This window comes from Gymnoscopelus braueri (genome assembly GCF_963280865.1).
Source record: "Gymnoscopelus braueri genome assembly, chromosome: 13".
Lineage (NCBI taxonomy): Eukaryota > Metazoa > Chordata > Actinopteri > Myctophiformes > Myctophidae > Gymnoscopelus > Gymnoscopelus braueri.
Genome location: NC_137615.1, coordinates 22,069,722 through 22,084,087, shown reverse-complemented (window position 1 = coordinate 22,084,087; position 14,366 = coordinate 22,069,722). Strand labels below are relative to the sequence as shown.

At 41.3% G+C, this 14,366-nt stretch overlaps 1 protein-coding gene across 1 annotated transcript in view; it reads left to right on the top strand.

Annotated features, from left to right (window-relative positions):
* Window positions 1–4,895: 4,895 nt before the first annotated feature.
* Window positions 4,896–14,366, top strand: part of LOC308098098 (SH3 and cysteine-rich domain-containing protein 2-like) — a gene marked incomplete at its 5' end in the record, with an annotated part of 28,035 nt that continues 18,564 nt past the window's right edge. The window contains one exon of the mRNA XM_080446336.1: window positions 4,896–4,994. Within this exon, the coding sequence (XP_080302462.1) occupies window positions 4,896–4,994 (99 nt within the window). The remainder of the gene's footprint in view (window positions 4,995–14,366) is intronic.

Below are 14,366 nucleotides of genomic sequence, written 5' to 3'. Positions count from 1 at the left end.
TCGGTCTGTTACTCATCTGTGATACTGTCTGTGATACTGAGTGTGGTTGTTGCCTGAAGAGGCCAAAATGTACTTGCTGTCCCTCCAGTAGTCTAGTGTAATTGTGCGTGATGTTTTACTTACCTAACTGTAAACACTAGAGGGCAGCAACAGGCCACTTGAGGTGGCCTGTTCATTCTTGAACGTGTGGTCCTCAGGTGGTCACAGCCTCACAGCACAGGATCTAGGATTCATAAAGAACAAACTACATACAGTACCTAATTGATTCATTAACACAGAACAGGCCAATGGGCATAGATGGATTATGAGACATATAAAAGACCCCCATCTGGGCAGGTACATTGCTAAATGCACCTATACCTCAACAGGACTTACAGCACACATGCACACAATTGATATCGACAGCATATTGCGGCTCTCTCAGTTGATACCCCATGCCAGCCCACCCCCTTCTATAGAAAATCCTCCCTCTGTCCCAAGCCTTATACTCTTATCTACTATTTTTATTATTATTATTTATATCGTTGCTGTCGGACATAAACCTCTTATCTCCATACTTGTTATGCTTTTCGTAAAGTAATGTCCTATGCCACTTACTTTTACTGCAGTGTCACACAAAAGTAGCAAAAATAGCAGATCTACTACTGTGTGTATGTATACAAACCATAGACCGATACACACACATATATTTATTTTCCTGAACAAGTGCTGACATTTTCACCATTGAGCTAATAGAGCCTGCCTGCTTGCTCAGAGGATAAATTGAATCTTGACCATCAGGTCAAAAACTGTGTCAGATCCTGTGTCCAGGTGAGACATGACCTTTGACACGATCTAAATGTCTCAATAAAAGAGCAGGGAGACAAAATACAACCACCCAAATTGTATAAGTTATATTATAATAACATACTCTACTATACAGATTGGATAAATTTAATTGTATTCATTAAAGAAAGTTACATAGTGCCACTTATGCAAAGTGTCATGTGCCAGTTTGTAAATATTGAGTTAGGTGTGTAAGGGGAGCTATGTGCTTAGATATGTCCCTTATTGCAAGTGGTTTACTTCCCATTACTGGAAAAAAAATATTTTGTCCAAATGGGGTGCGCTTACAGCATATGACACCTCTCTGTGATAGGTGTGATAGGAGTAATGTGATGGTGAAAATGCTACTTGTGTCTGATGGTGCTCTATTTTACATAGTTGTCAAGATCACGCACAGATTGACCTTATTGTGACCATGAGTGATGTGATGTCTCCAGTTTATAAACTTTAAAAGTGCCCTCAATCGACCAGTTTCTATACTCATGATAATCTAATGGGAATTTATTGAAAAATGACGATAATGATATATTATCTGCAATAAAAAGAACATCCCCTGATTTTTGCAAGAGGTGGGCCCCCTATAATCTGTAGTTTGCTATGTTCTTGAAAGGAATCGCACTTGTCCCTGACACTAAAACTTTTAAAAGCGCATACAGTCAAGTGTTATATATTATGTAATATTATTGAGGACAAGGAGCCCCATTCAGACAGATCGGGATGGATAAGATGAAAGGAAAGGGGGGGGGTCGGCATAGACATCTTCTAAAGCTGTTATTTTGAACTTTTTGCTGGATTTCTCCTCACACAGTTGAAGGGCCCATAATGCATGGAGTGCTCAGCCCCTCAACAGTCTCATAGATAAACGGAAGGGATAAACTCACTTCAAAAATAGGCTATATCATGATGGTTTCTTTGACATCTTCAAAGTGAATATTTAGGCTATACTGTATTCCCTCAGTTTTTCCCTAGGATGTTTGGGGCTCTGTTATTGATATGAATGACTAAGCCCTTTGACTATGCAACAAGAATTGTTAAATAACAGCAACTTCAAGCAGACTCTCTGGCTTAGCTACTGGGCCGAGTAGGCCCGTTCAGTAATTTAACCCTGCAAGAGGGTAATATATTAAAAACAAAAGTTAAGTCTGAGCTTGTTTGCATCTAAGTACTCAGTACTGTATGTGATTTTGTAGTGCTGTGCTATATTTTGTGTGAGTATAATGGAAGGCTGGAAGGAAGCACACATGAATGAATAGGACTATGTCCACTGTGTGAATACTGTAATTGCAGCAGGGCTCGTTCTGTTACAGCACCTTGATGTGATGCATGAATATATTGACCTGGAAACAACGCACAGTTTACAGAAATACACAAGGAGAGAAGCACACTTGTTTTTCAACCTTTGATAGATCTTAAAACTCCTCCAAAATGCCACTCACTCTCCAGCAAACCCTCCAGCTGATGGTGACTGCAAGTTGATTACCCACTTTAAATCCTATACTTAGTTGACCGGAGTCCCCCAGGGCTCTATAATAGGGACGCTCCTGTTTTCACTCTGAACTAAATTAGAAAATAACCGATCTACAAGCTCACAACCTGTCACGTTGCAATGTGTCGTGAGCTTGTAGATCGGTTATTTTCGCCAAAAGTTTTGCCTCAGACTAAGGATGCTATAGGGTTCAAGTCGGTTAAAAATAAACACCAAAACAAACTGGAACAATAAATCTCGGTGCTATTTGGAGAGAGCCCAAACACACCCCAGCCCAAACACATCTTAGCCGTCTAGGCTGGGATGTGATTGGTCTTTCTGGACACGCATGGGAATCGTTTTTCCCTCATCCCCCTGCAGCTACAGATTTTGTTTTGTACTTGAAGATGTTGTTCCTCTAGGTTGTTTTGCTGTTTGTTTTTAACAGGCTTGCAGTCACCTGAGCATATAGTCTAGACTAGAGAGTGAGTGGCAACAGGGGTTTTAAAATCTGCCAAAGGTTGAAAGGGCAACTGTGTAGTTCTCCTTGTGTAGTTCTGTAAACTATGTTTTGTTTTGTGTACTGTAGTACCTGTACGCAGTAAGGCCCGCTCATCAGAGTGTACATGCGCTATGATTAGAGTGTACAAATGTAACCAATTTGGTTACGTTTGTGCACTCTTAGAGTTACAAATGGATACATTTTTTTTCTTTTTTTCTTTTACTGCATATCCACGCAAGAATGCAGCTACTTAAATTCAAGATTCTGGAGAATGTTCCAGAAATTCATCCGTTATAATCTGCTATGCCTTGGCACTGCTAAGACAATGGAAAATCAGAGAGGAATAATTATGAATATGATATTCATGAATGTTCCTCTCATCTTTTCCAAACCATTGTCGGTCCATTTCTACACTCTCTGAGAAAAATGAACTCTTTACTGTGTGACAGAGACCCCCTCACACATTGCAGTATCTCTATGCCCCAACTTTATTCCACTATAAAAGGCTTCTGAGAGCGTGGAACCAACTTTGATATAGGGCTTTGGTGAAATACATCTGCATTATGGCTTTCAGTGGGGAGAAAGTATGGCTGTTCCTGAAGCCTGAGTATTAACACATACAGAGCTGTCACTTCACATTCACCTGCACTCTGTGACCACATAGGCCTGCAGTATGTATTATTCTTTTCTAGTCTGTCTGTAGTGCAGTCTAAGAATGTGAAAAGCAAGGGACAATCAATACAAATCCACACACCACATATAAAGCCGGGCGGGGAATAAGTGTTATACAGTCAGCAGTGCCTCTATTGGGTACCTTTAGTCCTTAGGCACATGGCAATTATAATTGCAGTGTGAAGATTGTCCATGAAAATTGACAGAAGTGTTGCTGAGCTTGATTCAGGGCTGTCCCCTTGGCCACCAATTAGGCCTAAGGCTCTGGGAGCTGTAGGCTTCTGCGTTTTATTTAGGTGGAGAACCTTTTTACTAGCCAGAGATAATAACATGAATACACATAGCCTACACACGAAGATAACAGTTGGGTAAATGTGTAGAATACTTAGAAATGTGGTTTCTCTATCACTTCTAAACTAGTCCAACTCATCATCCCATATGTGGGCCATATTTCTATTCAGGACAATCAACGCTGGCTCTACTCACTGGAAAGGAAACCAGTGCTGTTTCTGATCAAAAAGTCTCAGACCTCATATGACAAGTCTGTGAAATTTTTGTACCGATATATAGGCTACAGACAGTGGAAATAAAAGCCATTAAACAGGAGCTCATGGCAGCAAGACCGAGCAGCAACTGGGACGTCATATTTAATAACGCTGACCTTATGCTGCATCAGCTCCGCGAGTCCGCGTGTGTAATTTATAGTAACCATCGGGGAGTTATCCTATATTTAGACGTATCGCAAGCCGCACCCACGGCCCACGAATCCTGCAATATGTCGAAAATAATCAATTTTAGCGTGGTTGTAAAAGTGCTCCAATCATGCGCCTCAGACGCACGGGAAGGCGTGCCTCCGTTTGCGGTTAAATTGAATCTCACATCGGCGGTGCATGCTGTCGTCCAACTGGAGTGTGGTGGTGGTGGAGCGTCAGCCTAGGTCTCTCTGGCGAGTCTCTCCCGTTCTCTGGATTTGGTTATATTCATGTTATGGTGTTTTTTATGTTGGTGTTTCCGTTGCTGATTCAACCCTCTGACCGCAGGATGGTGGGATTAGGATTTACTGGAACTTTGTGATACGCCGCGCAACAATGGGACTGGCACTTAATTGGAGCAAGTAGCCTATACCCGCTCAGATTAAAGCTTCCCTGAATGCTTGTCCTGACATTACCCCTGAAACATTGAAACCAACGGTGTGTATAAATCGGATAATAGGCCACTACTACTACAGCTGGCGCGGAGAGAACAAATGGCCATCCACCGTTTACTGAGCGCGTAAATCCCTGTAATGTAGTTAATTGTCACACTCTTTCAAAATTATACGGACAAACCGACAAAAGCCGGATTTTCCCAAACCACAAGCCAGCAATTAAGGGATTAAGAAGTTGCTTCGTGTTTCTTTCAATCGACTTTCTACTTCGGAGGGAGCCGGTGATGATGACAGAGAACAATGATATGGAGAGCGAGCCGCAGCTCCAGCGCTCTCCTCCATGCGCCCTGAGCCTGAGCATCCAACCCACACATGCGTCCAAGGCAAGTAGAGGCTATACTATATCAGTGGTTCTCAACCTTTTCAGCCCCGTGACCTCCCAAAAATAATCACATTTGAACTGGGGACCGGACCCCCCCCCTGATGATAAGCACTTTGAATGTATAGTTGAGGCATTCGATGTAGATGCCTCAACAGATAGATATTGTGAAAATAGCAGATCTACAAGCTTGCAATGCCAGGCATTGTGAGCTTGTAGATTGTCTATGTACAAAAAAATTGCCTCTTTCTTATATTATTTCACAAGTTGGTCAAGGTTTGACCAGTTTTTATAGTATAGTTTGTTGATTACTTTTGAAAAAAAAAAAAACATCATGTGGGGACCCCCCTGGAGGTCCCGACCCACGGGCTGAGAACCACTGGGCTAGTCATTTGGATTTACACAACATTCTGCCACGGGGCAACCATTTTTCGACGCAGATGAGCCTATACTCATTGCTGGTCATCAACTTTTTAATATGTAGCCTATAATTGTTTCTCCTTATTTTTATTTTATTTCATAAAGGCTAAAAAATGGTTTATTCTAGCTTTATTCTTTACTCTATTTCCCCCCCCCCCCCACAATGTCAATTTCAATTAAGGGTGATTGCAGTGAAGCTTACTGAAATGGTGAAAAATATTAATTTAATCACTAGCCTATTCATTATCGGGAGTAGACATTCAAAGTAGGCTATAGGCAATAAAAGAATGATGATAACTAGAAAAAGTGCTCCTCGGAGCACAGGTCTCCGCCAGGTCAGGTAGGTTATTGTGGCCTCCTGGTGGCACTATAATAGGCCAATGTGAAAAGGGTGGCATTTCTTCCGCGGCCTAGTGGGAATGTGCGTGCAAATTTTCACGGAAAACGCAAGCTGCGTTCATGATTTGAGACAGTTTGTTCAAAACTAACCAATCCTGCAAACTTTGGAAGCCAACCTTAGCCAATGAGGATGGAATATGGGAAATTGAACAGATCCGGGTTGATCACATGACTATAGAGATACTGTGTACCGATTTGCATGACGTTTCATTAAAAGCTGTAGGAGTAATGGGAAAAAATGTGTTTTGCACACATCGGCCTCCAGGTGGTGCTATAACAGGCCCATGTGAAAAATGTGGGGCAGAGGTTCTGAATTGGCATCCAGGGAGTGTGTTTGCACAGTTTTGCAGCGACCGGGCCAACGGTGCCGGAGATTAGCTGCTAACACACAGACAGGACGGACACACGGACGGACACACACACACACGGACGGACGGACAGGGGGCAAAACATACATATAGGTAACTACACAACCCAAACCTCTACCAAAGTGGTCTTGCCCTTTAAAGGGTAAGACCACTTTGGTAGAGGTTTGGGTTGTGTAGTTACCTTGCCATGATGTAACTCCAAAGGTGGGAAAGAAATCAAAAATAATTGATTAGAAATTGATAATTCAAAATATGCTCCTCATTGACTTACATTGTACGGTAAAACAGCTCTCAAAGTCACTCTTTTAGCACATAAATGAACCCAAACATAGCTGATTCAGACAATATAGAGCATCACCAAACCCAGTACTGTTTGTTTTTTTGATAAAAATGTCAACTTCCTGTTGATTTTACTATTTGAAGATCTGGATCCGGATCCGCGGATCCAGTCCAGGTTTTCTACTTATTAAAAATGGCAAAATCAACAGGAAGTTGACATTTTTATTTAAAAAAAAAACATTACTGGGTTTTTTTTTATTTCTTGCCCACCTTTGGAGTTACATCATGGCAAGGTAACTACACAACCCAAACCTCTACCAAAGTGGTCTTGCCCTTTAAGCATCATAGCACCAGTTAGATAGGTTCCAAAGTTCAAATCCAGCATCATTGCCATATAAGGTGGCAGCCTTCCGATAATGGCCTTATAAACAGGTACCTGTTTATTATGCCTCCTCTCTGCCAGAGAAGACCATCCCACTTTATCATACAGGTTTCAGCTACACCAGCCTTCTGAGAGTATCTAGGGGTTTAAGGAGCAGCATTTCTATACATTGCATCCCCATTATCCAACACTGATAAATCATAGGGAAGCTGGTTCGAGTTTGGAAAAAAATAACATTGACACATTGTCTATCTATGGTATTAAAATGTATAATTATCATCAAGCCAGATGCTAAGATATTCATATTCAGCGACACTGTCAGTGTTAGTTAGATCCACAATGCAGTGGATAAATGCATGCTATTATAATCAATATTTATGTCTCAAATGGCATGAATTCTATATTTACATTAAGTTCCAGTTTATGATTAACAAGAGCTTCCTTCAGAGCATTAAAAGTAAAGTTGCGGGTTCTCAGTGTCTATTTGTACAGAATCAGCAATACAATACAAATAGTGTCATCAGCATAAATATGAACAATAACTCAATGAAGAGGCAGTAATCACAGTATTGTTAAATGGTGAAGAGGACAGAATCCAAAATTTACCACATTTTGACAGATCTGTAAAAAAAATATTGGCATTGTTCAGTGAAGAGACTTCTAGTCGAAAATAGTTACACTTTTGGAGAAGAGCGCCACTCATCAATGTCACTTGTTTTGACCGGACAAATCTAGCATCCAACCCCTCTCCCTTTCCTTTCCCTATGCGGAAGATCAACAAACATGAGTTTGATCCTCCTGGCTGAGGCTGACAACCCGGTCATTTATGACCTGTTATCATTACCTAAGAATTCCATGTTTACCATTATTTACCATTATTTCAACTACACTATTTGTACTAATAACGCAGATGACACACCAATCAAGCTCTGTGTGTTTATTAAGAAGCACTCTGGACATGAAATTCAAAGTGTTCTTCCGCTCAAAAACACTTTCTGTGGACACGGCCCCTAAGTGACAGCCCATGCCTGGACTGAAGGGGGAAGGTCTGAGAGCACAAGCGCACACACACACACACGCACACACGCACACGCACACACACACACACACACACACACACACACACACACACACACACACACACACACACACACACACACACACACACACACACACACACACACACACACACATAGGCCTTTTCACACTTGACAACATAAGCATTCTAGAAATGGGGCCAATTTTACTTCCTTGTGCAATGTTTGGAAATATCAGTAGCTGACACTGACAGTAAATAAAGTTGGACCATAGCAGTTACCTGGCAACGCAATTCCACTGAAAAGGTCTGTACTTGGTGAGCTCAACAATATCCAAGGCCTGTTAACGTTGTTTAGTTCTTTATCAGCCTCAGGTGTTCATATGAAAAACCATTAAGGATAGCAGTTCTTAAGGTCATTTACACATTGGAGGCGAAAAAGGAAAATATTTTCTCAATGCCTCGAATGGGATGCTTTGAATAAAATGCCATTCATTAGGACAAAAGTCAAAGTGACTAATTCCCCCTACACACACACACACACACACACACACACACACACACACACACACACACACACACACACACACACACACACACACACACACACACACACACACACACACACACACACACACACACACACACACACACACACACACACACATACACATACACACACACACACACACACACACACACACACACACACACACACACACACACACACACACACACTAGCCTGGGCAGCATTCCTTTTCGGGTATATGATCCGGTCGGGAGCGGAAGTAGCCCTACGTCACTGGGCGCGTCATCCGCGTCATCAGCCGACCGGATCGCGACAAACCGGAAAGACGTCTCACCCCAAAATAGGTCTGTCCTATAAAATCCTTGATGCGGCGTAGTTTAGCTTATTTTTTAAATATAAATGTGAGTGTACTTTCCGGAGACTATTTAGCATCTGTATTATCCGTATTATCCCACGGGGAAATTCTATTCCATTTAAATAGGGATTGGGGAACCAAAACAAAGCGGCACCGCAAAACCGGATCGTGACAATCCGGAAAGAGGATTCTTTTTTCTTTCTTTTTTTTCAGTAGGCGTGGCCTAGACCGGATCATATGGGTCTTTAGTAACGCATACCAGGCTTTCCTCCGAGGTGGAAAGACTGGTGACGCGAGGTTACACACACACACACACACACACACACACACACACACACACACACACACACACACACACACACACACACACACACACACACACACACACACACACACACACACACACACAGAGGTGCAGAGGGACAAAAGGACGGGGCCAGGGACAGACCCTTGGGGCAACTCCGGTCAACAAAGTGCATACTGTAGGGCTTAAGTGGTTAGTCACCAACTCAGTTTCTAGTTGTTATCTTTGTCTCTGCTCTCCCAATAGACTGAGGTGGTGTTGCACTGCGAGGCTCTGTGTCATATTGATTCGACTCTAACCGTTCAGCCCCCACCCACATTGATTGGCTTCCGTTCCATTAAATGCTTGATGTGGTTAATTGCTGCATAATTCGAGCTCTATTGGATACCTGGAATTTAACAGTGAGAATCCCTGCCCATAGGAGTCTATTCAAAAATCTATCAGAAGCGCACTGCAGTTAATGTGAACTCAACAAAACATTGAAGTCTAGACTATGGAGATGATGAGGTTTAGTCTATTGTCCTCTTCCTCATATACCAACAAATCATTCTGTTTCTATCCACGTCTTAACCAATCTGTGCACATTTTTTTCAAAACATATTTTGATTAACCCTGCTAAAGAGAATTAAGGAGCTGCAGGGACTAGAGCCCCACCATGTGTCCTTAAGATGCTCTTTTTTATTTTTACTTGGATAAAGATGGCAGGGAGGAAGAGGGAACAACTCACTCTGATAAAAGATAGAGTGTCTTGAAATCTGCCAGCAATGACTCTCTAATATAGATGGATATCAAAAATGAAAAATAGTGGGAAATGCTGCCAGAGAGTGAAGTGGGAAGGTGGGCAGGCATCTTGATTGTTGCCGCTGGCACTCAGCGACGGCACCAAGGCTGACTGTGGCTTGTCTGGAGGAGCAGATGAAATTCTTGCAGAGCGAGCACAAGCCAACAGTGAGCACTCACTGTGCTCATTGCTGCTCTATCACTCAAGCTTCTTATTCCCTGAGGAAAGTACACAGGTGTATATCTGAAAAAAATAAGCTCATGACTTATATACTGTACTGTAGGAGGCTTCAGCGGAGGCTCTAATGGAAGCTTAAAAAGTAGTTCACCCAAAAAATTACTTATTTTCTATCAATCACACCCCATGAAGCCTTGAATTCATGGAGATTTTTTAGTTTTTGTCGCATTCCTGAGCCAATAATTTGATGACTGGGTCATCGGTCAATAGGAGACTCAGTACAGGAGACTTTTTTATTTCTCCTACCGTAGACTCCGCCGGTCATCAAATTATTAGCCTAGCTTAACACCCACACACACACACACACACACACACACACACACACACACACACAAACATTCTATTATCTCTCACTTATCTGTGTTATCGCGTTAGACAACAGGGACATGGGGAAAACATAGCATTTGTTCAATAGTATATTTTGAACTGTGGATGTATGTTCTTCATAAATATATTTCAAGCCATTCAAAATATATTTCCTCCTATAGAAGGTATATTTTTAATCATAAATAAAGGAGGGTTAACAGACGGACAGGCTGAAGATGACCAAGGTCTTAATTAATTGATTTAACACCTTTACTGCTGTGGTGCTTATTAATGTGACACTTTCACTGCATACCCACAGGGGTGTGAGCTGGAAAATGACATGGACATGACATGGGTGGCAAGAACACATACCAAAATAATATTTACACTTATGAGTGTTAATTTAAAGATTAATGATATTTGTATAATCCTCAAAAAGTAGAAGTGTATATATGATGTAGTTGTATGGATGGCAGACTGAGGATGTTTTTTTAACCAAAACATTTCTGTTATTGACTGCATGTTTTTAGTGGCAAAATACTTTTTGCCTTTGAAAAACATCTGTGGACATTCCATTTATTGATGTGTACATACGTGTGTGAGCATTCCTCTAATGTAGTTGTATATGAATATTACACATGTAAAATTTACTGATGCTCATTCTCACATGCATGCACATGACATACAGACACACATATGTATATGATCTAGATAATCACTGCCATGGACCATATTCACACGGCAGCCTTTTTGCTCTTACGTCATACTCATTCGAAGTATGAAGTGAGTAAGAGCGAAATGGTCACTTTGTGAATATGGTCAATACCATTGGTGTCCATCACTGTCTGAGATTGACAGCCGACCTGTTTTGCTCGGTGTCGCGTGTGAATGGTGGTTGGGGGGAGGGGTTGATTAGTGAATGGCGAATTGTCTTGCAGAGGCTGACGGGTAAGGTCACTGTGGGTGAGGACAGAGAGGGTCCTCAGTGAACTAACATTCATTTCATTGTGATTATCCTTACTGTTCCTTACAATTGACAGCTTAATTTTGAGTCAATGTAAAATGTACCCTTGGTTGAAGACAGATACCCTGTCAGTCAGTCTGACATTATGTTAGCAATGAGGAGGGAGCCAAAAATGTGGACAGAAACGATCAAATGGAGGATAGTGAATCAATGGAGGGGGGCAATGAACACCTGCTGAGTAAAAGGATTAGCACAAGGGAGAAATCCTCGTCAGCATTGCATTTGTGAAAGAAATGCACCTGAGGTTGTAAATCCTGCGGCAACATACCTATTGTTCTACAACTCTCGATTGTGACGTTGACCTTAAATCTTTCTGATCAAAAATGTAAGCATCTCTTCGAGTACGCCTCCTGTTCATTCACACCAAGTTTCCTGTCTGTTCCCGAGTTGTTATGATGTGAAGTGTCAGACCTTGACCTTGATTGTGACCTTGAACATACCCTTTTGGACCCCAAAGTGATCCTCTCTTCAGGGCAGGCTACTGGTCTTTCTCTTCAAGTTCCATGACAATCATCCATCTTCAAGTTATCTTGCTAACAAATGAGCAAACAGACTGATTACAATACCCAATATCCAGCATAATAGATTGATATGGATTGGTTAATGCAGAAACAATCCACATTGTGGTCTGTGGTGAACAATCAAGATATGCCGCTCGAAGCCCTCATATTTATGTCACTATACAGACTCTTGAATGACAAGCCTGTCAGTTCTTCCAGAGTAAACTGCATGAACAGGGGAACTTTCTGACAAGGCTTTTTGAGCTCAGAGGTGAAGTCAGCAATTATTTTGTTGACAACCAGTTTCACTTTTCTTCTTAGTTGCACAATAAGACCTGACAATAAGACCGTGACACAATAAGACTTGAAACATGGTTTGCAGTCCACTTGAAGTCTCCCCTCTCTAATCCCAAACTTCTCATTTCAAGAGCAAGAAGCTACTGGAGCTATCTCATAGTTGAAACCATACCAATTCAAACAACAATCACTGGTCTTGTCTAAGCGAGCACTGCAAGTGTTGAAGCCCCTAGCAACAACCTACTTGAACTTGAACTTGTGTGAGGCTGGCTTTTCAACAGACATCAGTGAAGTATCACCAGAGGCTGAATGCTGAGAAGAAATACATTGTTTCGAAATTGAATATCATGTGATGCATTTGGTTATAGTTCATAGTGATTACCCCTGGGGCAGGCCACTACCACAATAGTTGTTGTGGTGAGACCTGAGGGTGCCCTTAGATTTGGAAGTGGGTGCACAGCCTGAACATTTTGGGAACCATTGGAATAGAATGTATTTTTTCAGTCAGTTTTTAAGTCATTGTAATCTAAATACATTTTGATTTGTACAACCAACAGTTCAAGAGTTATAGCCCAAAATGTAATGCAATCTGGTATAGCGCCACCACCATGAGAAATATTTGGGAGTGTCTTCCTTTAGCTACAGGGCATGCAAAGTTTGATGTCAATTGATCCAGCAGTGTCCGACATTAACTGCGCACGCACGCACGCACACACACACACACACTCACACACACACACACACACACACACACACACACACACTTTAAAGCTGTAATGTTCTTGTTTTTGTATGTGTGTGACGTGTATCATGTATCTCACGTATAACGTTTCAGCAGACAGTACTACCCAAGCTATTGAGATACAGAGTTACAACACTCCTATAGACTTATTTGTAAACATAGAATAGTCATATAAAATTCAATATTCAATCATTTATTGCCAAAACCAACTCACAGTTGATTTGTAATTTGTTTGTGTGCTAAGAGAAAACAACGAGAACAAGAAGAATGCAGAAGTAACGCTTGCCAATCGGACGACCAATAGTTCACTACTGTCTAGTTCCAAACATTGAATTCGCATGGTGGGTATTGTTGAAGCACACGTGATACATACCTCCAGAAACTTGCAATGTTGTTGCAAGCTGTTGTTTGCAACGTGCTAATCCTTTGGGATTTAATTATCTTAAATTTGCCTTCTTTTATTTTCATTTTTAGCCCCACATGTGAGGGTGTGGGGATTGCAATATAGGTCAGTTCAAACCACTTTAATCAGAGTGCGTGTAGCTAGCGGGGCTTTTAAAATTATTTTGTTGTTTATTGATGTGCTCCTATACCTTCACAATAAGTAACTGTATAAAAGTATCACCAATAGGAAATAGGCCTTTGTTGATAAATCCTGATCTTTCAAACCCCACTGGGCAAGATCTTTTTTTTCCTTTCTTGCTTCAATTATTTCTCTGTTGAAGAGCCATACATTCCAGTGACAGGAAAGCTGCTTCTTTGACGTATGTCTCAATAAAGTATTGATTTCGGACACTTATGCGTAGAATGTGTGGGTGGTTGTTATATGGATCGATAAGGTTTGAAAAATGGGCTTCTAAGGTTTCCCAGAGACAGGTTGTGAATCCATGGTATGCAGTGGTGTGATTGGTGTTGGGGAGATATTGACAGAGGTGATGTAAGCCGGTGCAATGTTCTGCAATGTCTGCAAATTGAGAGAAGGGCATGCCCGCAGCACTAAGGTTAAGGTCACTTGAAGGCCAGTAGTATGTACCTTGAATATCAGGTCAAATCATGAATCTACAGTATGTATGTATAGTATGTCTGCTTTTGCATTGTTCTTATCATATTATTGATTGTATTAATGGTATTCTCATGATCACATACAACCTAACATAAATCAGACTTAATATTTTTCCCTGGCATGTCTGTAGCAGCGGTGTAAAAGTCTGGCATTACAGACAGGTATTATCATTGAATTGCAGTCGAGTTACACCATTAGCAACTCATTCTCATTCCCGTCGCAAGGATGACACAACACAGCAACTGTCAGTGGATAATACACTTCTATAGCACATTTGCAAAACACATCTTGGTTATAACATGAACAGCAAAAACAAATGGATCAGCAATAGATCGTCATAATAATAATAGTTAA